This window comes from Ammospiza nelsoni, chromosome 10 (assembly GCF_027579445.1).
Source record: "Ammospiza nelsoni isolate bAmmNel1 chromosome 10, bAmmNel1.pri, whole genome shotgun sequence".
NCBI lineage: Eukaryota > Metazoa > Chordata > Aves > Passeriformes > Passerellidae > Ammospiza > Ammospiza nelsoni.
Window position 1 is genome coordinate 18,718,764 of NC_080642.1, and position 25,560 is coordinate 18,744,323.

General features: G+C 40.9%; 1 protein-coding gene across 1 annotated transcript in view; it reads left to right on the plus strand.

Moving 5' to 3' along the window:
• SPSB4 (splA/ryanodine receptor domain and SOCS box containing 4) overlaps positions 1–19,605 on the plus strand; it is a 75,903-nt gene extending 56,298 nt beyond the window's left edge. Inside the window, exon 3 of the mRNA XM_059479257.1 lies at positions 18,303–19,605. Coding sequence (XP_059335240.1) covers positions 18,303–18,430 — 128 coding nt within the window. The 3' untranslated portion in view covers positions 18,431–19,605. The remainder of the gene's footprint in view (positions 1–18,302) is intronic.
• Positions 19,606–25,560: the final 5,955 nt, after the last annotated feature.

Sequence of the window (25,560 nt, forward strand, 5' to 3'; positions counted from 1 at the left end):
TTAATTGGTGCATAAATTACTTACATGCCTTGTTCTCCCTGACAATGTTTCAATGAATTTTGTGAAGACTAATTGCTGTCGTCCCCAGTTGAGCTGTTCTTTACATCAGCAATCATTCATAACTTACTAGGTGCCTGCAGCTACAAATCAGTCATTTAAGCAACCCTGGGAAATGTTTCACATTTTCCAGCCCATCTGGTAATGGAAGACGCTAATAGTTCTAACCATATTATCAACTTGAAACCCAGCCATTTCAGAAGCTCTGTAATTAGCAGTTCCCTCAGCCAGTGACACAACTCTGAATGTGCCCATGTGCCACTGTGTGCAGAGAGGACAGGGGCTTTCCCCTCTTTTTTGTCTGCCTAAAACACTTCCAGGAGGACAGAAGGGGTAGTTGGAGCTCTGATGTGAAGACAGGTAGTACATACAAAACTTAAACTAAATTAATTGAGTTGAATACTAATTTAAACTAAAGGCTACAGCTTTGTTCAACCAACCAGGCAATTTCTGAGGAAAAACAGCTTATACCTGAGACTCACCTTCCTTGAACTATCCCTCTGTCTGGAACCGGGCAGTGACAAGCTTTAATTTGGGCAGCAGTCGCTCATCCATCAGCTTAAGAGTCAGCGGGGCTGACTTCCAGGAGCAGGAGTCGGATGTGGCCAGCAGGAAGAGCCACCTGCCCCGTGCGCCTGTGTCCCCTGCCTGTGTCCCCTGCCTGTGTCCCCTGCCCCGTGCGCCTGTGTCCCCTGCCCTGCCCCTGCTCTGGTGCAGCCAGAGCGTGCCTGGGAGCTGCCAACCAACACAAACACCATGTGGAGCCTGCTTGAAAGGCACATTTTGCATTGCTCCATGGTAATAGGGGGTATATCGTGTAGCAGGAGACAATTTTAAAAATAAAACTAAAAAAACAATGAAAAAGGTGTGTTTTATTGGATTCCTCAGCCATCTATTCAAAACCAGTTTATTTTAAATGGCCCTTGAATGGAAGGCAACCAGAAGTTTATTGCACAAATGCAAAGTAACTTTCCTCTAGGTCCTGTAGGAAACAATATTTCTCTTTAGATTATAGCTGTATATTCGGTGTTTCATTTTCCATGCCTGTTGGAGTAATAAGAGGATAGAAAATAAAAATTTTTAGTTATCCCTTTTCCAATTCCCAGTTTATTTTAGGTTTTGGAACTGACCTTTTGCTACTCTAATACTTGTTACAAGGGAAAGAAACTCAGCATGCTCTAAGATGAGGCTCAGTCTGGTAATGAAAGTGTGTGCTGCATTACTTACAGTAGCAGCACAGTAAACTCAGTGACCCTTTCACTTTGTTTTTTTCAAGGCTTTTGTTCATCTGCCTGAAGACTTTGTTTTTCTGGGCTGAACAGTTTTAGCATCTTTTTCATCTCCACACCTCCATTCCTATTCTACAAGTACCAAATTATAAAACTCCCATAGTCTGGCTCAGGAGGTTATTTCACAGCTCATTTCTGGTATTCATTTTGGACCACTTTTGTTTCCAAACTTGTAGTATTTCCTGAGCAGTTGTTCTTCATGCAGAGAGCTGCCACATTTGATGTTTTTCTGTCCCATCATCTCCTCATTACTGCTTTCATTTTAACAAGTTCTGTGGTGTGAGTTCTTTTAATCTCCCCTCCTGAGCTAAATTTAGTCAATCTTAGATCAGATTTAAATGTTGTAATATTGCATACAAGTGTCAGAACATTAGAATTGTACTAATGTAATGCAGTGATATCCCATATGCAGTTTAATGGTTCTGCACCAGGAAAGTGGATTAGGGAAGTTGAAGGCTGTTTTTCTCCTTGCTGTGAAGTGGAAGGAGCTGGAGACATGGCTGGGCTTTGCCTTGGAGTCACGCTCCATAATTCACCTCTGGGAGACACTTTGTGTGTCCATCCCCTTGACATGTTTTGCTGCCCTGACTCAGAGCAAGCCATCTGTTATGCTCTCAGTGTATTTCACAGTCACTGTTATTCAAATATGCTGAAAGCTGCTTAAGGATGAGATTTTTCTTTTTTCAGACTCATAAGTCTGACTGTGTGGAATGAGTGATGTCTAGCTTTGCTCTTCAAGACTGAGTGGTTTAATAATGGAATTAGACCAGGCACATCCAAACCCAGAGTGCTTCGATGTCATTCCTGCCTGCCTGAACAGCCACTGTGATTCTTTCCAGCTTGTCATGATAAACCAGAATAAGAAGACAGTATTAATCTTCTGAAAAATGAATTTGACAGGCGCTTTTGCTACTAAATTAGTTCCTGAAAGTGAACTATTCTTTGCAGAGTGTTTTGGTGCCTTCCACAAAGCTTTCATGAACCCTTGCAATATTTGTTCTGTTTCAGAACAAATTATTATTTCCATAATAAGGGCTGGTTAAACTTTCTCTCTCTATGGCTGTTAGTCTGTGCAACATATAATTAATGTAGAAAAAGCAATGTATTATTTGTTTATGCAGATAGGCCACACTATTTTAAAGAGTCTAGTAAAACCTGATGGTTTACCACTTAGAAACATTCTTAAATGTTCAGAGTCCGTGGTATTTCCCCAGAGTGATTTATAATAGAGCAAGAAATGGAAAGCTTAAGAAAAAGGAGGAGGGTTTGGATGGGAACACTTAAAATTTCTTGGCAGATGTTTACTGCTAGGGAAGCTTAGGGGTTTTTTCTCTTCCCTTCCCAGAGTGAGAGATTTCAAGGACGAAATGGCAGATCTGGGTTCCTGAGAGTGTTTTCTGAAGGCAGGCTCAGGGAGCAGCCTCATTTACGTCACAGACCACATCCCTGGGAAAATGCAGCCTGGGCTTCTCACCTGGAGGCTGCCTGGGGCTCCTGGGCAGGAGCTGAGCAGGGTGGCTGGCACTGCTGCCAGGCTGGGGCTCCCTGCACTGCCCACAGTTCATAGAGGAGCGGTAAGAAATGGCCTTTTTCTCCTTGGAGAAAACAGTCACAGAGGTGCAACTAGAAATTTAAATTGCTGCTCCTGAAACCCGGGGGTAAAGACCTGCATAAGATTTAAACTGTTCTGGCTTTGCATGAACAGTGCTATTTTGCCCTTATCAGATACACTTCAGGGTTGTGAAGTGATGTTTGAAATTCTCACAAATGGTAGGTGCAGAGGGTCATGCTATTTATTACATAAAAAAACCAAATTAATTTACAGCACTGTGGGGGAATAATCATCATTTAAATTTCAATTAACAGTTTTTAATTTTACATTCTTCTGAGCTCCCCAAAAACGTGGCTGACTGCTCCCAGTAGGCAGTCTGTAGTAGTGAGGCTCTGCAGGGTTAAGGCCATACCCCATGTTAGATCTGCAGAGCACAGCTTGCACAGAGGAATCCTCAGAAGAGCTGGAGGCTCCAGAGAGCTGCTGCTTTGCTTACTTTTTGCTTTCTTTGTCATTCTTTCAACTCCCCTGCTTCGTGGGCTCTAGATTACTCTGTGCATGCACATATAATTAGTTTAATTTTCAAATTTAATTACTAAGGTTTTAGTAATGGGTTGGAAATTCATTATGGACATGTTCCATCCGGATGGCAATGGGTGTAGCTGTATATTAGCAGGGTATTTGTTGTAATACTGGTGTGTCTAAAGGGCCATGCTGCCCAGGAGGTGTGCTTTGGGGAAACAGGAAAGCCAAAGCATGGCAGGTGTCATCATTGCTACCTGTCAGCCAAAAATAATTTTGGGGTTGACCTGTCTACGTGCTGATGTTGGCCTTCATTTTCTCTGAACTGCAGCTTTGGCCTGGATAGGCAGTGGAAAAACAAATGCCAAACTCTGCAATGGGTTTTCAGGAAGGAAACAGGCAGTAGCTATTTAGAAAAGCACTGAAATGTCTGTAGGGAGCCATCAGCACCTGAGGGGTCTCCAGGCATTGGGACCTTAGGGAAGACAGAAATTTGTGTAGGCTTGCTCTGAAGTACTTTTTCTCTAAATATTTTGTTACTATTGATAAATCCTCTCCCATTCCTCTCCTTTCCCCCTCTGGTGGACTTGTCCTAAGAGGAACCACAAGTCCTGGGCATGGTTGGAATTCTGGTGGGGAGTGGCACAGTTTAGCTCAGGGAGGAACTGTATCCCTGCTGCCAAGAGCATGGCAACAAGCTGGATCTTTCACCAAAACTGGGTAAAGCCCATAAGGAGAAACGTACATAAAATTAATTGAGCTTTGCTTACTTGGGGAATAATTGAAAGCAAGGATTCAGTCCTGCTGTGGCTACTGAGCAACAGCTGAAGAGGAACAGACAGGTTTGGAACCAGCAAAATTCTGAGACCTTTTCTGTCAGTGGTAATTGCTAAATCCATATGGATCATCCTAGGCATGAATTTGATGAAATTACAAGTATCATGCACAACTGGCTTCTAAAATAATATAGGATGCTTCTAAGAGAGAAGTGCATGAAATGGTCTTTGTTGGAAGTGTGTTCACATGGTGCTGGAAGGTTACAAACACAATGTCCCAGTCCTGGTCCACACTGGAAATCTGCTTGGAAGGGCGGTGGTCTCCTGTTGCTGTAGGGTGAGTGTTGCTTTCCTGTGAGACCCTCAGGCAGTGATACAAGTTGCTTTCTATGAAGTTTGTTTGTGTCCAGGCATAGGAGTTCTTGTTCAAAGCTGAATGGGAGAGGGGTCCAGGAGTTTTGAAGAAATGTCATTTGGCTTTGTTGTTTTGAAGAGGAGAACGTCCTGGAAGGTCAGTTTTAATTGATGTTACCTACCAAGGAAGAGGCAGTGAGGAATAATATACAATCCTGCTTTTGTCTTTGGAAGATACTTCAGAAAAGGAAAAACTTAAAACATTGCCCTTTTGACTAATCTGGAAAGTTACCTGAGATACAATGAAATGCATATTTCAATTGCTACCAAGATTCCAAATATCCAAAGCCCAGAATTCTGGTTTGGTGTCAGTAAATAAAATTACAGTATATATAATAAAAATACTTCATTCAGAATGTGAAATTCATGACATCAGCATTCAAATATGTCAGGCAGAGATGATGAAAGCAATGAACTGAACAGAAGCACAGAGAAAGGAAAACCTTTATTTTTCCTTTATTAATTCACATTTTAACACTGTTCCTGATGTGGTGCTGGCCACTCCCAATTTGCTTTTGTCTTTGTCCATTAGGAGTCTCCTGCTCTCTCTACCTTCCCAGGCAGGGGGTCAGCAGGAGGAAGCATGTCCTGCCTCCCTGGGAATGTCTGAGGAGGAAAGCAGGAGGGACAGGCTGTGGAGGGCTCCAGGTCTCCCCTCTGTCACTGCAGCACACACAGTGCTGCATTTTGAGTTCCCAGGGAGGCGTTTGGATGGGCACTGCCCTTCTTTCCTCATCACCTCTTGAGCTGAAAGGTGCTTGGAAGGATAAAGTCAGCCCAGTTCTTTCCTCTGGTGCCCCTTTGGTTTTTGCTGCTGTCTCCCAGCTCTGAAGGGGAAAGCATCTTCCTTGATGTGTTAGTCCTTCTTATTGAAGAATTTTTTTCTGATTTTTGAAAGGACAAGTGATGCAAACCAGGTCTCAGCACTCTGGGAAGTGGGATACATCCTGTTTCTCCCATTACTGCTTTACTGCAGTTTGGGTTTGTGGGTTTGATTCTCTGTTTGGTTGAATAAGATGTAAAACAAGCACGAGGTCTTGGTCTCTCCTCCTGGGGTAAAAGCAAATCCAAAGTAAACAACCAACTAATGCCATGGGTTTAGAGGATGGGTTTGGAATGCTCCCCAGGAAGTCTGCTCTGGTTGGCTGTTCCCACCCCTGAGAAGGGTGGTTTTGCAAAGTTCTGTGTAGCTTTTTGCTCAGTCATTGTCTACATGATTAACTTAATTAGTTAAGAAATATTGAAGACATCAGAATGGCCTGGGCATGTTTCTGTGCCCGAGGAGCCAGCATTTATCTCAAAACTCTGAGTGCTTGGGAAGAAAAATCCAGTTTATCTTAGAGGCAGATTGACTTGGCAATCAGAAAGGACTTGGCAACAGAGATAAAGTGAAATATATATGGATGGAGGACCCCATTTAGCAGTATTTACCCTGGCAAAAATCCCTTTGGCTTTGCTGACAGTGCTGTAGACTCAGAAAGGCTGAGTCGCCAGGGAGCAGAAGGAATTCTGTGGGAAGCCTTCTTTTGTGCTCTGTGCAATTCTGAATTGGGAGAGTTGTGTTTTGGACTAAGTACCATTTGAAAGAATTTAGGCTTATAATTTAGCATTTCATCTGTTGCACCCATATCACCTAGATTTTTACATAAAACAAGTAAAATACTCTGTTCCTGATGTTTCCCTTCTACCCACAGGTAGAAGGGCATTTTCTTTTTAAACTCCAGTTCACTGAGTGACACAGTTTGAGAGTAGGAGATGACAAGATAGGGAAGGAGCCAGCTGATAAGACAGAAAATAAGACAAATGGTCTAATAGGTCAGAAGATAAAATATGAGGCTGATAGTTAAGGAGTCTGTCCAGAATCTATTAAAACACAGTGGAAATTTAGCATCAAATTGATACTCCAGTACCTGAAAAAGAACTAAAACAGAAGTCGCAACTATTATTCCCATTGCAGAACTTACACAGTAAGTTTAAATTTGATATTCTAAACTGTAAATAAAATGTAAAAACCCCATCCCTGTTGTAGGGGCTGGAAATAGCCTCATTTTGTTCAGTAAGCTGTGTTGTCTGCTTGTCACTGTAATAAACAAAGTCATTAATTGTGGGGCCTCAGTATGGGCTTGCATTAACTCACTGTAGAAAACTGTTACCTGCCTATTTACCAATGCACAGATCATAAAATAAACCGTATTGGAGATATAACAATGTTGAAAACAATTTATATTTTGTATTAAGAAATTATTGCACATCTGCTCAGGTTGAATTCTAGAAATGGGTTTTTTCTGTGATATTTATCACACACACATTTTAATAGGGAGCTGAGTGCCTCCAGCTCCTGCCTGAATGCCTTCAGGAATGTGAAAACACAAACATGTAGAAACTGTGATAAGGTTTTTCATACATATTCAGTTTCTTTCATTTTAGTTTTTTATTTGCTATCAGCTGTATTAGTGGGTGGATGAGATTCCCTTTCCTAAAGAAATCAGGTGTGCAAGTACATGAAAGAGGTGGGTGAATTGCTCAGCTTTGCTTTGTTGTTCCCAGATGCCTTTTTTAATTGCCAGCCTCACAGATTGACTTTGGGACCTGAAATTCTAGGTAAATCTTTGTTCATAATAGCTTTCCTGCAGGCCAAATGGTGCTTTCATTTACACCTGTGCATCTGCTGGCAGCTGGGGCAGAGCGAGCTGGAACAGGCTGTTTATGGACAGGGTGTGTTTGCTGAATGAATCAGTGAGAAGCAATGACCCCAGAGCACAGCCACAGTACTCAGGACTTCAGCTGTTCCTGGCTTTCTCCTCTTCTCCTCCTGCTCTTACACCTGGGGGTCCTGTATAGATGGTGGCCCTAAAGCCACGAGTGGGGACAGAAGGACCAAGTGTGAAGCTGGGAGATGTGTGAGGAGGAGAGGGCTGGGGTTGATGTCCCCCTGGCCATTCCTTGCCCTCCCCTTTGTGCCTAAATTCATTGGAACAACAAGTGAACACCCCTGGGGGAGGGAGGGTCATAGTGCAGAGTTTGGGAGATCCCAAGGAAATGTGTTGGCTGGATCTGGTGGGCTGCAGAGGACAGGGAGAAGGTGTGAGTGGTATTACCCTGCAGGCTGAGTTCTCAAAGTATATTAAGCAATGTATAGGAGCAGGCTGAAGGATGGTTGGAGAATGGCAGCAGGTCCATCCCAGCTGCCACCCCCCTTTCAGCTGTCCTGGCCAGAGAAGGCAGCTCAGAGAGGCTCCTGCTGTCCAGGTACCCAGAAGGGCCAAGTACAGGAAAGTTTTGCTCAGTGATGCTGCCCTAGAGGTGAAGAAATTCAGTGAGTGGAAAACTCGAGTTAGCTATCAGATTCTAGGAATCCTGTGTGAAATTCCAGGGGGTGTTTCTGTGAGTTTTAATGTTTGTCTTCATGCTGTAACCCCTACCCTACATGCCTAGGAACAAGAAAAGTCACTTCAGTGGGCAAACCACTCTGTAGCCCACCTACCCTCTCAACTCTCCCATCCCATCACTGGGTTTGTGCTGGTGTTTCAGAGGCTTGGGAGCTGATAACACATCTCATACAGTGGCTGTAGAGTGCATAATATGGAAATACTCTTTCCACACTCATATTTCTCAGAGAATGGGTTTGTAAGATGACATGGCAGGAGTGCTGCTTGGAGGTGGGGCAGAGGGGTGTGACAGAACTTTGCCAGAGTTGAAAGATGGTAACAAGAGTTTGTTTTTGAGAAGAACTGCACAATGGTGAGTGGAGACAGCCCTGCATGCTCTGTGTTATGAGAGTGTATTTGTGTTCAAACTGAATGCTTTAGAAATGTGTTCAGAGAGCATCAGCTGTGTTTGCATGCCAGGAACAATGATGAATCTTAAATTCAGTATGAAAATAATTCAGATCATCTCCAGCACCCATTTACTGTTGGTGAAGATTATGGTGCTTAAGAAAAAAAAAAATCACTTTCAACAAGTCCAGAATATAAATGGTACTAAACTAATGGGATCAAATTCATTATATTGAGCTTAATTGCAACTTCATGGCTCCAGATTTATTCCAATGTAATTCTGTTAATACCAAAACTAGAATAATAAAGTGATGAGTCAGGTCTATTGTTTGTAAATCTCCACTAGAGATCATTAGCTTGTATACAACTGCATTAAAATTTAAATGACATGCTGCTGTAATTTTTTTGCTTGGTTTGAGAAAATCTGCATATGTTGGAGCCTCTGGGTAATTGAAATTGAAGTAGTTGAGAAAATGTCATGTAACAATGATATGAGGAATGTAGTCAAATATTAATTGTCTTAAACAGCTCAGCACAATCTGTACTAATATAAGTAGGTGAGTCATCAGTTCTGTTACCCTGTCAATATGGTGAGACTTTAAAGTGTGGTGCAAAAGATGCTTTGAATCAATTTAATTGCTAACTAGGGTAAACAACTTGGTGTAATACTAAACAGGCACACAGGAAACTATTGTGAGAGGTTCCAGCTGAGAAAGGAGCTGTAAGCAGTGGAAATGTTGAATGAGGGTGTGTTATTTCTGTTATCTCAGTGTGGTAGGGTGGAGAAATTGTGCTGAGGCTCCAGCATGCTGGGCACAGTACAAGAAAAGGTGACAGGGTGTACTTCACTGTCACACACAATGAATATGTCACACAAAATGCAACAGGTAAAATGAGGCAAATGGGAGAAGGGCACAGGGGCAGTCAGGCAACCAGGGACCCACTGGGTTCAGCACATAGTGCCAACATTTTAGTTTTTAGCATGCTTCTCATTCATTCTCTTCCCTTTTCCCTCTCCCCCTCTCATCCTTAATTAGCTAACCCAAAATAAAAAAAAAATGTGTTTAAGAACAGCTGTGAAAATGTACAAGTTTGAATTTTAGGATATTTTAATCAGTATGATTAGGTTTCCCACCAAGAAATCTCCTCATCTGTCATGCTATTAAGGCAGAAATGTGTAAATGAATTAAAGGAATTATAAGAGGTTCACCAAAAATATCTTTGACTTCCTGCCCCCCTTTTCTGAGCAATAAGGACTTGTTCACAGCCATAAAGGCAGTTACAGGTGTGTACCTGTGTGTGCTATTTTATATGCCCATTTATGAAGCACATCTCATGAAGAGATAAAATGCAGGGAATTGTTTCAGCATATTTCAGTCAGGATGTTGCTCACAGTGTGCAGGTGCCTGTTGCAATAGTTGTCTGCAGTGGTTTGTCCTTGAATCTTGAACTTTCCTTCAACTTTTTCTGTTATTACTTTTTCTATAAATCTGTCCATAACCCCTAAACAACATTGTCTTTGAACTCCAGTGCATCTACTCAGTGAAATTCTCATCCAAGCTTTAATCTTCTCTCACCTTGATATATTTTAACTCCCCTCTTTATGGGCTGGCACACAAACTGAATTTAATAGTGATAAATGTATTTCTGAGATTAAAAGCTATAAAGTATACATTACAGATTAATCAGTGCCAAATCTTCATTCTCAGTGTGGTAAATTTGGGGAAGGTTGATCAGGGAGGAGCCAAGGGGCCTTAGGCTCATCTCTGATGTCAAGCACATGGTTTTGTTTGTTGGTTTTAAAGAGTGTCTATTAATTGTTGGTGTCTTTGCTAGAACAGAACATTTAAATCATCACTGAAGCAACTGTCCCAATTTACCTTCACATTGTGTTCAAGAGCAAAGCTTGAAATGTGGAAATATCTGAGGGGAGGAGAAGAGCAAACAAATCAAGGCCAGAAAGGAAATCTTTCCAGCCCATCCTCCTTATTTGCATTTTCCTGATATGCATAGGGAATGAATTCATGTGTCTTCTCTCTTTCCGAAGGGAAGTGGCCACTGGTTTTGCTTATGCTTTTTGTCACCATGCAAATTTATTGAGATATGGGGGGAAAAAAAAATTAGCCAATTTTGCTGCATTTTTTTTTAAAGCCACTTGTTTCCTGTTAAAATTCCTTATTATCTGATTATTTTGCAGTTTCTGAATCAGATACAGCAGTACAATTTAGTAATCTAAACTGTAGAAATAGTGTAGTAAGAGGTTTTAAAATAAGAGTTATACCCTTGATTTTGGTGGTGGAAATTTGATTATTATGATGCATATGTACATTTAAATTAGAAGTTGTAATTCAGAAAAGAAGATTTTCAGGTGAGTTTCCACAGTAAGCTGTGCGTGTAGATTTGGTCAGAGCCAGACTTTGTACTGTGCCTGTTCTTCATATGAAATGTGGTGGGTCAGGGCCCTTTTTTGGGTGGATCATAAACCTGCTTAGAGGGTAAGAACTATTAGAGACCACAAGGAGCTTCTCAGAGGGGTTGCTGCAGGTATAATGTGTATGACTATAAATACAGCTTTCCTACAAATTTACGCAGACATAAATTACTTTTCTAAGAACACTCCTATAGCCAATATGATAAATGTTTAGGCCTATGTTCAAGCCTACTAAATTGAAATCTTTAGGAGAGAATTTTAAGCCTGTGTTGAATTAATTGAGTTTAGGTTCAGGTGTTCCTGAGTCAGGATCAGTTGTCTGAGTCTTGTATGTCTACATCCCAGGAGATTTCAAGCTCTGAATTGCAAAAAAGACATTGCATGGAGCTGTGTATTTGTGCTTAAAGGACAGATTTTTTATCCAACCCATAACAAGAGGCCACTTGTTGCAGTAATAAGCAGACAAGACTCAGTTTCTTTGTGTAGAAAAGCTTATTTTTTATTCACATAACTTATTTTTATATAGTTTTTACAGAGCTTGTGTTTAACTTTGATTGGCTAGTAGTTTTCTTGCCACTTAATTCATTGGTTAAAAGGTGTTTTGTGTGTACATGCTAAGACTTTTTGTTTTACTCAGATGTTTACATTTTTCTTTTGTAGATTCTCAGGGGACAGATCTTTTGTTATTACAGGTGTAAACGGTTCTCTCACTGGAATAGCTTGTATTAACTGCTTTCACTGCTATGATATTTCACATGGGAAGTTAGCTAGTTGCACTTAGAAGAAGTAACAGGCTGGCTGGTAATTTAGCACAGCAAGGCTTGATTTTATAAGGCCTTTTTTTATAATATCGCTACTTGTATGCAACAGCCACTGGCTTTGCGGGTCAGTTTTGGTTGTTTTCATTCTGTTCTGCTTTTCAACCATTTCCTCTCAAGAAAGCACAGCTGGAGAGCATTAACTGAAAATGAATGATGTTGCAGAATATCTGCTTGTTCACTGCTGCTTTTTCAGCTTAATTCTGTTAAATGCTGCTTGATTCAAGTTTTGAACTGCCCTTAACTGCATTTAACACTTAAAAGATAAACCTGTAAACCAATTCTCCCTTCCCAGCCCAAGGTATGCAGAGGAGGATGGGGGGGAGGGTTACCCTTGAGTCCTTCCCTCTGTTCAAGCTTTCTTGCCTTCCTTTCTCCCTTTAACATATTAAATTTCAAGTGCCGAATTTTTGTGGGATGCGGGTGAGCTCAACTATAGGGCGGTGTTTGTGTTGTTTTATGTATTTCACCTTCCCCACGGTGCCTGCTAAAAGCAAGGGCTGGTGTGGACAGCACAAAGCCTTATTTGTGCTGGCAGACAGCTGCTGGAGACAGTGTCTCCTTATCAGCCGTGCCTGATAACACGGAATCTCCCATCTGCCATCCGGGAGCTTTGGAACACACTGCTAAAGCTGCAGCTGCTGGGAAGGGGCTGCCCGAGGGAGGCGGGGGGATGGATAAACCTGTGACTTGGGAGAAAATGTCAATGCTCTCCTGAAAATCACACCGTGCCCTCTGGGATTGCAGAATTCTTCAGAGAGGTCATTGCTCTGGATCGCCTGGACCGTGATTTAAATGGGATTTCTAAGGTGCTTCAGTGGTTTAGGCTGCAGAGCTTAAAGACATCTGTGGGGAAAATAGATAAGTGTTATCCTTTGTCCGAGTTTCCATTGCTGTTAGGAGATTTATTAGCATTTTTTATGGCTGGTCATAGCCTGTGTTCTTTAATGTATTATTTGCAATTTCCTCTCTCTAGATTGTGCCATTCGAGGAACACAACTCAAATTTTCCATCAGTTGCATCGGGGAAGCCATAAATATGTCACAAGGGGTGTATTTATGTACCCTATTATGTGTTGGAAAGAATTTGGCCTGTACTGTGTAAAATTAAAACAATAATTAGGCTTTGACACAAAGGTTGGAAGGAAAACTCCTGGCTTACATGTATTTGTGTGCTTATTGTGTGCGATAATTAAATGGTAGTTACAAATTTCTGCATACTCTAAATCACCTAATGGAAGCACTTGGCCACGTTATCTCTTAGCAGGTGTCTTAATAGCTGGAGGAGGATGAAAATTGAGGAAAAAGAATTTAAGAAAAGCATGCTGCAGTCTGTACAGTGGGCACTTGGGTGCCCTGGTAGGGGACAGAGGATTATCCCTCAGCGCAGGGAGGCATCAGCCATGGAGAAGTTTTCCCTTCCCACTTTCTGGATGTGGAAGTCCCACCAGGCCCCAGTGTAAGGCTTTGTGTCCATCTTGGAGCTCACTCCTTGGCAAGGGATCAGTCTCTGGGGACACCATCCCTCTGAAGGTCATGATGCTCACTGATCTTGGCAAAGTATGAGGTGAGAATGGAGCAATGAAAGGCAGTGCTGGGCAGAGCTGGAGTGCTGCTGACTTAGAGAGGTGAAGACTAGGGGGCAGGAAGGAGAACAGGGCAATAGCCAGAAAGCACAGAAAATAAAGAAAACCTTGTGCCCAGGTGTGTTGATTCAGCACAGCCTGCGTTTTGGTAGACAAGGAAGGCTCAGCTGTAGCAGAAGAGGATGAGCAATGACTTTTGTGGGTGCCTGGCATTTGGCCATGTTAAACCATGACACCAGGTTTAACATGCAGTGGCATCAGGATAGGAGCAGTGGCATCCTGCTTTTCCCTCCTTCCCAGGCTCCTCTCTGTGCACCAGGCATGCAGCACTTCTGCAAGACTTCACGTTCCCCTTCTGGAGGCTCTGTGGCTTCAGCTCCTTAATGAGCTGGCTTTGTCCATTTTTGATAAAAGCAAAGTTAGGACTGGGGAGATGTCCCTCACTTATTTAATGATGTGCAATCATATCTCTGTCTCCTAATACTGGGGTTTTTGTTGGTTTTTGGTTTTATTTTTTAAATCTGACTTTAAAAGTGCCTTTCAGCAATTGTTAACATTAACATGGATTGCTGAATTTAAGTGTTTTTTAAGAAGTTTAAGGTCAAAACTATATAAGGTAGCTAGCTCAGTGTCTTAGGTATGTATCTAAAATAACTAAAAATAAATAAATTCTTACGTTTTGGTGATATCAGTTCTTATGAAAACTTCCTTTGTCTTTCACTCAGCTTTAATTTTGCTGATTGTGGTTCCCTCTCCCAGTCATCTCTGGTTTTATAACACGAGATAAAAATACGTTCTTTATAGATAAATGAAAGCCACGAACATGAGGTGCTGTTAGAGCTTTACAAATTTATTTCAAAAAATAGTATTGTCATTTGGCAAATAAGTGTTGTCTGCTAAGAGCTGCTCTTTTGTGTGAGCCGCATGTAGCATTGCAGTTAATAACATTTACTGTTATCAGCTGCTCGATGACTTTATCTCCTCTACAAAAGCCTGTTTGCAGAGAGGAGGCAGCCTTGCTAGAGTGCCAGATTGTTAAATAACTACAGGTTGCCAAAACTAAATGAACTTTTCAGCTGGTAATGATGTGCAAATTGCTCTCAAAAATGTATGTGCACTGGAAGAATGCTCACAAGCGCGGGGTTGTGTCTGGTTACAAACGTTTCTTTGCCTTTGTCCTTAACCCAGCAGTGACACCATTAGAATGACTATATCTATGTGTATAATAACAGAGTTATTTTGTGTTATTAACAGCTGAATCAATAGCTGAATCAACAGTTACCCAATAGCTGTTTTAATTAATGTAATTAACCAAACCTATATTTAAGCGATTTTTAAGTTATTAGCTACTATGTCAAATTGCCATTTAAGCTATATTGTGGCCCTCTTGGTGAAGTGCAGCTCTGGGTAAGAGGAGTGGCTGTGGCTGTGCTGCCACAGTGTCCCCCTGGCTGTGACTGGTGTGTCTGGAAAGGTGGGTTTGCAAATGGGCCTTTTTTAAACCACTGGTGCCAAAAGGGGAGACACAGGAATTAAACTCTGACATGTCAATTAAGCAGTATTTTTAAATTCATTTTTTCTTCTCTTGAGAAGTACTTTCCAGTAATGTGGCAGACATGGGGAGCTGCCTTTGGGTGAGGGGGTCTCAGAGCAAACTTTGGATGAGGAGGTGGTTGGGTGCAGGGTGTTCAGGAAGGTGCCTGGGTTTCCCAAGGCTGCAGTTTCTCTCTGGATGCTGCTGCAGCCCAGAGGAAGCGCTGGGTTTCCTGTGCAGAGCTTGCTCCCCTGCCCTGGAGTGTCTCACCTTGGGTTTCTTAGCCTGGTTGGGAATTTAGTACAAAGAGCCATTCTTGTGAATCATGTTTTCTTTGCAGTTTTGCATTCCAGCTCAACAATTCATTCCTCCTTTTTTTTTTTTTTTTTTTTTTCTAATGGCAAGGACTTTATTTGAGTTCACATAACTTTGGAAAAATTGTTAGTTCAGGTTCTTCTGGGGGCCTTGAATGTTTCAGTTCCAATCCATTGGGGGTTGTTTTAAAATACAACTCTTGGTACACCTAATATGCATTAGAATTAGTGGTGTGTTCTGAGAAAATTAGTGGTATGTTCTGAGAAACAGTTAATATCCCTGAATTTTAAAGTTTTTCAAAGGTAAATATTTAAAGGTGTGAAGGAAAGGCTTTTTCTGTAGCCAAGTTAAAGCTAATGATGTGTCTTTAGAGTATTCATCTTCCCATCTCTTGCATTATCAGACTGTTCTCAGCAGTATTTCTATGATCTCAAATGAAAACAGCATTTTGGAAGTATGCTTTGAACATTTGAAAGTGCTGTGGAGTGTTTTGGGTGCACTGAGTCTGTGTGTGTGTTTCAGCTGGCGTGGCAACATCCTCAGGTTGAGCCAGTCCTTTCCCCTCTGCAAGGACTGAGTTACTCTGGCACTTTGATTCGTGCTTTGTGAAATACGTAGTGAAAATGTGAGATGTGGTGGAAGGGGAGTGCCAGCATTAAGGTACACACCAAGTGGTTTATAATAGTTCTGTCAAGTCAGGCTGCCTGAAAACTACCAGTCTTTAATTTTAAGAGTTCTACCTTTGTCCCATAAACTGTTTCAAAACTAAGATTATTTCTTTTTCTGAATTAATTTTTATTCATTTAGGACTATGCACAGCTACAAACACTTTTAACTTAAAATGCTATTATTACAATTTTTTCTCAAGTTCTTACAGGCAGCACCCCAGAAAACATAATTTTTACTTAGTATTGTAGGACTAACCTGTTCTGAATTTGTTGTAGGTTTGAACTGCTGTTGGGTAGAATAAAAAGAATATAGTTCAATTTTCAAGTTGCAAAAACACATTTAGTATGTGCAATTTAGCAGCTGTTGCAAACACTTGAGGGCATTTTCTTCAGCATTTGAAAATTCCCTGTAGAAGTGAGACAGGAGACATTCATTTAGCATTTCAAGCTTGAAAAATAATTTAACCTTTCCTTAAATTGTGTTTTGAAGTTTGGGATTAACACTGTGCCTGGCTGCACAGATGGTTACATTTTACATATTCCTTTGTCTAGGAAAAAAAAAAGAGACCACATGGTCAGTTAATGGCTTTAAACACTCCTCGTGCTCATTTTATATCTTCCTAATGGGACCTCAGAGATTGTGGGAAGATACTCAGAAAATTGTTGTTTATGGTGTAAGGCTTGTAAGATGTGTTGTATTCTGTGTCCCAGAACTCATGAGCTATTTTTGTTCCTGCTTATTAATCCTGGTTAATGAATTTCACAGCTTTATCCCTTAAGATTTAACATCCATAATTCTGCTGTGGAAAAAATTAAAACTAATATCACCTGTGCAGAGAAAATGTTGCTCTATTAATGGAATGTGAGGGCTCTTATTGTGTAATTTTTAATAGGTAAAATTATCAATGAGGTGTATTGTCAAGAAGTAGACTCCATATCAAGTCACTGAAGTGGTTATAAGCTAAAAAACCTTTTAGTCTTTCAGAATGCTTTCTAAGCTTTTTTGCAGCCACTTTGGGGAAATATCATAGTGAACTGTGGGCGACACAAATCAAATGTGATGTTGGGATAAATGATGGAAAATCCATTAAGTCGGTGGTGTGTCACCAGAGCAGACAATTTTAGCATATAAATCCAGTCCTTAACTGGGTATTTTGTGCTTTGTAATGATTTTTGTTCCAAGCAGTTTTAAAAGTATTAGCTAACAGATTGATGGATTAACACAGGATTATAGAATAAAGTCATGGAATGGTCCCTAAAAGGGACCTTAAAGGTCATTGGTTCCATCCCCTGCCATGAGGGGACACCTTCCTCTAGGCAGTGTGTGTAAATCTGCACATGGCTCATACAACAGATCTGGATAAAACCACTGAGTGCTGTACAGTGTTGAGCACTTGTAAGAAATCTGTCAAGTTTATAAAATGTTATCATTGCAATATAGGCACAATACTTCTTTCCCCTCCATTTGAAAGTGCTAGTAAGATTTTTAAGGTTACTGCTCTTTTATCATGTAAAGAAGAAAAGTTTCCTGTAATCTTTTAAGTTCTTACCCATTTAAGCCAGCATGTGCACAAAATCCATCTGGTTGGAATTCTTAACGATAGCAGTAACTGGTAGAGGACTTCACAGCTTTATTCCAGTTCCTGTGGCAGAAGGATTTCCATTGCCAAAACTGCTGTCACAGAGATGATTCTTGCTACTGAGGTGGAAATTTTATGATGTTCCTGCAATTCTGTGCTAGCTTTGCAGGCCAGGATGGGATATAGGACTGAGATGGTTTGAGATGCTGGGGATCAGAGTTTGGGTCTCCAAGCTATCAGCGAGGCATTTCTGGCAGATACTTAATTCACTTTGATTAAATTAAACTTAAAACATCTGAAGATGTTGTTTATATATTTTGGGAGTGTTTGTGTGCATACATATGGCAACACACACTCTGCCTTCCAGTCAGCCAAATCCTCCTCCACTGATTTATTCACAGAGGAAAAGGTTATGTTTCCTCTAGATTTTGGAGGGTGTTTTGTTTACCCAAAGTCCAAAGGACTTCCTAGAAAGAAAGGCTAAGAGAGTGTTGCAGGAAAAGCACTTTTGGCTGAGAAGTTTGGTTACCCCTAAGTGCCATTTCCAGTTCCTAAGATGCAGGAGGAGCTGGCATGTAAAGGTCAGAAGTTGCCAGTGTAGTTCATGTTAACACAAAATGATGAATGTTGTGTTATAAACACAGTAAAAACTCCCTGTCTTGTTTGAGATCTGGAAATGTAGTAACTTCTTGTACTTGGTAGAGCAGCCTGAAGAGTGGTTTGGCATTATTGATTTAAACCTCACAGATAAAGAAGCTCAGTGTGTAACTTTGCAGCCCTTGACTATGGTGAAATGTAGAATTCTGCCTTGACTTCTACTGATTATCTTAATTGCCTCAAGATACAAAGGTTTTCCCAATACCATTGCTATCTTTGTGACTGACAACAGAATACAGAATCTCTGTTAATAAGCAAAACATTGTCTGTAGATGGATATGCTGAAAAATTAACTCTTTGTTTTCTTTTCTTTCTCCTGTTTTTGCAGCGGAACCCCTGCCTTTAATGGACTTGTGCCGAAGATCAATTCGTTTTGCTCTTGGCAGAGACCGCCTGCATGACATAGAAATTCTACCTTTGCCTCTGTCTCTGAAAAATTATTTACAGTACCAATAAGAAATCTAGAACCCTCTGGCCTCACATTGGACTTCATCAATGCAAATGGCAGAAAATTGTTTACAGCAAAATATAAATCTTTGTGATGGACACTGAAGTGTTATTTAATTTTTAATATATGTATTTTTTTCTGAACCAGTGAAAGCAGATCACTGTGGGGGACTACTAAAGAATGTGAAAACATTGATTTGATTGAGGTTCATGTGTTACCTGTTGCCTTTTGTGTTTACAGTCCTGAAGGCTATAATTCTCATCTCTCATACACTGATTGGTTTTTCTTTGTTGCTTCTGGTAAATGCCAATAGAAAATCTGACCTGCAAGATTCAGTGTCCTACAGGCAGACCATTTTTCAATATTATGATTTTCATTTTTTGTTCTCTCTCCTACACTTTACTCCAGTAAAAAAAAAAAAAATTAGCAAAGGAAAAGTCTTGACAGTAACTCTTGAAAAAAAATTTTAACCTTGATATGCAGAGTTGTTGAGAGTTCTGCATGTTCAGTGCTCAACCTAATTAGGCCTATAATATCTAAAAGCTCTAATGTTTAAAAAAAGCAGATTATTGTCTAAAAGAAGAGAATGTGGTTTTAAAACATGAGAGGAAACAAATGGTTTATGTGTCAGAGCAGTTTCTGGACTTGGTAACAGTAAGGTGCAGTTCATTGTTTTCAAGACCAAATCTAGTCCCTCCAAAGTTCTGCAGTTTATAACAAATTGTTCATTGTCCCAAGAATTTAGGATATTCATATTTTAGGAAGCTTGTCACTTTTTTTTTAAACAAATTTATAATTTTTATGTGGTATGAACTCTAAGTACTTTGTTTTCTTTTTAATGTATGTGTGGTTATAATGTTTATTTATCTGTTTAGCGTCTGGAGTTCTCATTTAATTGTTTCCCATCTTGGGGTGACTGATTCTGGTTTTTTCCCCAGCTCCATCTCAAATGTATCAGTTTTTCAAGCTCATCCCTTTTTTTTTTTAAGATGCTGCTTTCTGTTTGTGTTTCTTACATGTTTCAAGTTATCTGCCTGAATCAGTAATCTAGTTTTTAAACTGGAAGTTGTTGTTAGGGCAGAATGTCAAATGTTTAGACTGAGCTGCCTTCAGCATATTTTAATGTGAATTTACTGATGAATGAGGAGAAAATTTCTAATAAAGTCTACTGTCCAAAGTAAAACTCCCATCTCCTTTGATGAAGTGCTAAAACTGCTCTTAGCCCAGAGCTGAAGTTCAATTCCTTGTGCAGCTTTGCAAATGTTTCTGTTTGGCTCTTCTGTGGGATTGCTGCTGTAGGCTCCTGTGTGAGAGACATGGCAGGCAGTGACCTGTCCCATTCTGGATTTATCCCACTCACCCTGAGTATGGACATGCTCTTGCTTTCAACACCATCCTGGTCAGATTCCTCTGAACAAAGCCTCACTTCTGTGCCAAGCTGTGCTTTGGGACTTGGTGCTTTTGAGGCAGGTTGGAGACTGACTGCTGTGCACTGATGATCCAGGCAAAAGCGCTGCCCCACAGATGGCTGCCCTGCTCTCAGTCACCCCAGGAACAGAATTACAGTTCCAGCTGGACAGGAGAAATGTGACATACAAAAACACAAGCAAGAGTGGAAGCAACAAGGACAAGGTAACACAGGGATGTCAAAAGTTAAATAGCTAATATTTGATTGTCTGGGTTTAACTGTAAGCTTCAGCATGGAATTATTTTGGACTTGATTTCACTTAAGGTGAGAGGTACATACTGCATTCCTTCCCTTAATCTTACAAAGGGGAAGAAACTACAGCAGTGATGCACATTTCTTACTTTTCCTGATTGCTATATTTCATACAAACCTTTTGTCTCAGTAGGTACATTGGAAGAAGGAGCTATAAAAGTATAATACTCACACAAAAGGCAGAACAAAGGTGTGTCAAGTAATCTGTCATAAGCAAGTAGCTGTTCAGGAATGGCAGTTCTGGTAGCACCAAGGTCCATGTTAGGTAAGCATTCCCTAAAATTAGTGTTCTGATGTGTGTAACTACAGACTTCATGTTCCTTTGAATAACTGCAGGGACACAACTGTTCTTACACTTGACCCAGACCAACAGCTTTTTAATGTTACAGTAAAGGGGGAATTGATATTGTAAGATAAATTAGTGGTGCCCCTGTATGTTAATTGACCTTGTTGCTTTACAGTTGTTTTGGAATTTTAGTTGATGCCCCTTCTGTGATGATTTCTCTATAGCAAACTTCCTTATTTCACCTTTCAAATATTTTTTCTAACAGTTAGTGTCTTCTGAGGCATTATAGCTCTACAGGAACGACTATTTTATTATTTTACTGTTTCCTAGTTACATGTGATTCTGTGGATGGTAGATACACTCCTTCATATGGTATTAGGGCCATGTTTTTGGTGACCAAAGTCTGTTTGATGCATTTTTCTTGGTCTGCAGAGCCTTGTAATGAGACTGCAGCATGGAGAATATTAATGATATTTCAGGTTCTTCTTAAGCATCCCTGTGGGAGCGGATTCTCTTCCAGGAGGGTTTATTGGAAACATGGAGTACAGGTAAGGATGGATCAGGCATTGAGGCTAAACAAGTGGTCAGAGAATCTCCTCACAAAGGGCACCAGGAAGAGTCTCCTCTCTGCCAGTGAGCCCCAGCCTGGGTGCTGGGTCCCTCACTTTGGTTCTCCAGGCTCCCTTCACTGGAATGCAGATGTTGTTCACTATCTGCTTCAGGAGGGAATTGATTTATAAGGTGGCCACGCATTGGCTTTTGCCCAAATCAGGGGTCAAACACAAAGTTATTACATTCCTTCAACCAAATCAGTTGAAACTTCTCAGAATCTCTATCCTGGCCATCTAAATGCAGGAAGATCCCTACTCAGAGGTCCACTCTTGGCAATATCTGACAGTGAGGGTGATCACTTACTATAAAGCTGCACTACTTGGAGATTTGGAGTGAGATTTTCCTTGCCTTCATATTTTCAATTTCCAGCCACTGCCTTTCATCACATGAAAATACAGAAAATCCATGTGATAGGTTTCAGCCTTCACTGTGTCCCTGTGCCTGAGCAAAAGGAGTGCAGTTTCTCTAGACATGATGTGGAAGTGAATTTCAGAATCACAGAATATTCTGTGTTGGAAGGACCCACAAGGATCATTGAGTCTGGCTCTCAAGTGGATGGTCCATAAGGCCATCAAACCCACAGCCTTTTATGCCCTGCTCTGACCAGCTGAGCTAATCTCACACCCAGTGTTCCCCTGGCTGGCAAACTGAGGGCAGCAGAAGCTCTGTAATGCAAAACACGGGAGTTTATTGGTAGTATTTGAAGGAAAAGGGCACGTGCCTGGGAGCTGCAATCAAATTGCAACCCCTGTGTTGGGTGCATGCTAATTAGTGGGTTGCAAAAGGAAATATTTTACCTGCTCTGCATTTGGTTCTCTAATGTGGCCCATTCCTAGGAATTAGTGATACTTCAGAATCCCTTTATTGTAACTGTGGTTAAGATTTGTGGGAACATGTATCGTAGCTTCTCTTCTTTACTTTCTCCCTGTTCCCATTCTTCAGCCTTCTGCAACTCATGTGAGGTTGGGGAATTGATTGATCCCCCTGGAGGTGCTGCTCTGGTGATCACAATTCACAGATGCCGTAACACACTCAGCTTTTACACTTAGTGAAACTGTAATTTTGTAACATCTACATTTGGAGGCAAATTTGAGAAGCTGCTGTGCTTTGATGTAGCAGCTGTCACACATATCCTGCTACTGGGCTGACAGAGTCTGTTCTACAAAGGCTTTATTTGTGCCTCACATTGAACCACTGGGGATGTGTTGAAATCCCTGCATTCTCACCCAGAGACAGTGTAGTACAATCTGTAGGGAAATCATGAAGTTTTATTTTAGGCTTTATATGTAGTCTTTATGCTGTCCATGTTTTTATATCAACAGATAAACTCTTGCTTAGGTAGGCCCTAACTTTGGAGCAGTTTCTCAATGTTCACTTGAAGCTGGGAAAGCTGTTACAGAGCAGACGTGTACAGATCATTTAAGTGTTTTTGATAGTTATAAAAGAGCAGCAAGCCAGAAATGCTATAAAGTTTCCTTCTCATCTCCATTACAGTTGGTATTGTTAAACTATAACCACATGTTCTCCTGTCAGTGGAGCTCAGCACAGCGAGCTCTGTATCAGCTCCAGAGAGCTCATTCAGGTGCAATTCCCACTGACATCAGTGGGAGATCTGCCTGAGTCAGCACTGCTGCCCTTGGTTCCCATGTAAAGATCCCCAAACATTTCCAACACATTGTATTGAGCCATACTTTATTATATGTAAGCAATGTCAAGCAGATGGTTTCTGCAGCAGTTTCTGTAATTTGGCAAAACACGCTGGCAAGTGTAGTTAGGTGAATGCTGTGAGAAAGTTAAATGAAAAAATTGTCTCCTTGAGGCTGAGAGCAGCATTCAGAGGGGGAGCCAGACTTCTTGGTTCCTTGGTGATGGTTTTCCATTCATAAACCTTTAAAATTTCACTGGGTTTTATTCTCTATGCTTAAAGGCATGTAGGATCTTTATCCACTCCCCTTTATCTCAAAAGAATGTCTGGTGATCATAAAGTGGAAATCGTTTTGTTTGCTTGTATCAAAAAGACACCAAAAACCTCCTTCCTTCTTGGGAAATGTTCTCTGTAGACATAGAGCCATGGGAAATATACAACACACACCAGCCTGGATGCCCCACCAGGTCCTGTTTTTTATTTTTTCTTAGGGTAGCAGCTGTTACTTCAGAGAAGACCTCAGTGTATTGTGCAGGCATTGTCTAGAATAGAAACATTTGGAAACATCTGCAGCAAAGCTGAACCCTGCTGAAGGTATGTTAAAGCAAATTTAGGTGTACTGTGGCAGGGGCAGAGAACAAAGGATCAGAGCTTAGGAGGATAGTGTTTGCCTTACTTTCTTTTTTTAGCCCCACTATAGAATACCAGTAAATTCAGAGGGGAAAGGAATAAAGAAAAGTTGTTTATGCTTCCATCACCATCAGGTGTTTGGTGTTGATGTTTAAAGCTTAAGCATCTTCCCCACTAAACCTTTGTTGCACAGCCTTAACATCCCAAGGCTCTACCACTGATTGCTTCAGAAGCCTCTGAATGTCTCTGGGCTCTGCAGTTGTGTGTAATAGCACCCAATTCCACATCTTTTCCTGTTAGACCTTAATTCATTAACTTCAGGGCAAAAAGCACAGCTGCTCTCATCATTGGCAGTGCTGCAGGAACATGTGGGGGTACCCAAACCAGCTCCATCCTGGGCAGAGAGAGCCCAGCCCTTGGCAGAGCCCAGTGTGGGGCAGCTCCTGTGCCAGGCAGCATCTGCAGCAGTGATGGATGGCTGAGCTTTCATGGGGCTGCATTTCACTTGGGAGGCAGCTCTGCAAATCCTGTTTAAAACAGCTGTCAGGATCAGGCACTTGCAGTTTCATTTGTGTAGCTGTGACAATTTGTAAGGTATGTGTAGGCTCTGATCTCTGCAGGTGACAGTAGCTGTAAAAGCAGGGCTCATGTTTTTAGTAACTAACATATTAGGGATGTTTACAGTGGAGACAGGTATGTTGGATTTTCATGTACTGTTTCTCTGCCTTTTGAAAGCTACACCACAAAAGGCAGATGTCTTCAGACTTCTAAGGAAAAGCAAACAAAACACATAAATGAGGTGTTATTTTATTTCTGCCAGTCCTCATGTATGACAAATGCTACTGCCAGTTTCAAATCCCAGTGACAGGCCAACATCTCACAGAGGCACTTTGCTGAGATCAGGATCTTCTTGGTGGTGCCTGTGTCACTTTCCTCCATATATACCTATTCTTAAAGAAGAAAAAGGTATTTTACAGAGTTATTCAAATTACAAGCTTAACTTGAAAATGCACTATTCTAATGAAGAAAATCTTTAGACTTTATTAGCAGAGACAAAAGAAACTGCTGCACACATACCTGGGAAACTAGTGAATAGTTTTAATGGGAAAATGGTTCAGCCTTTTCTCATTTTACTGAGAAAATCAGTTTGGCAAGTGCACTGCTTCTTATGTAGCAAAATGTGAACAGCTGTAAGGCATGGGGCCAGAATTTCAGTATATGCATTTGGAAGTGACTTCTCAAGCATAGTAAAGGTACCTGTGACATTTTTTAGGGGACTGAAGTTTTACTTCATTTGGAGATAACTTTTAACTGTTGGGAATTAATAAGATTTGGATCCTTCTAAGCTATTCTATCAGGGCTTGTCTAGAGATGAACCAAACCAAAACCAGTGTTTCCCAAGTCCTGCCATCTAATTGCATAAATAAACCCCCATTGGAAAAAGCCATCTAGAAAAGGAAAGGATGTTTTGAGTATTAAATTGACCTTGAGAAGTTCTGAGATTAATTCCAAGTTGTGCCAGAAACTTTCATGTTCTTGCTTATTTGCTGATTCTCCCTCTACCCCTGCCTCTACCATTTCCTCTGTACATCAAAGACAGCAGTCCATTTTTTCCAATTTTTCGTTGACCCTAAATTTTCATGATACAAATAAAACCACCCAGTTCAGTTATTCATAATTTCAAATCTTGCTGCATCTTTTACCTCACTGGTATTTGAGACTCAGGCTGTGTTTCCCAAGCTGAGTTTCATAAAAATCCACCTTGTAATTTCATTCTTCTCCTCACCATCCACTTTGGTGAAAGCATTCATAAGGTGAAGTATCTTCACTGTTCATGACTCCAAGAGCCCACTCAAAGAGTATTGGGACATGTCACATTGGTGGCTTGCTGTTGAACTGACCTAATTAGTTTTTAATTTAATAACTGTCCAGTTACTAAGGTCAGTTCCCCCAGATGGCCTCATTCTGTACATATACACAAAGACTCAAGTGACCATTTCTGATTTGCAGCTAATACACCTTTTGTCTTGTGTGTTTAAACACTATTTATATGCAGTTTCTCTTGACTCTTCTACTGGGGCCACTCTGGGAAACAGTGGGTGCTTCAGCCTTCTGTGAGCCCAGTTTAATTTCCCATCTCAGAAGGATCAGCAGTATTTAAAGTAAGAATTTGTTTTAGATCAAAGTTCTATGAGCTGTCATGAGCTGAGCATTGCACAAGATTGGAATAAATATGAGTTTTAAT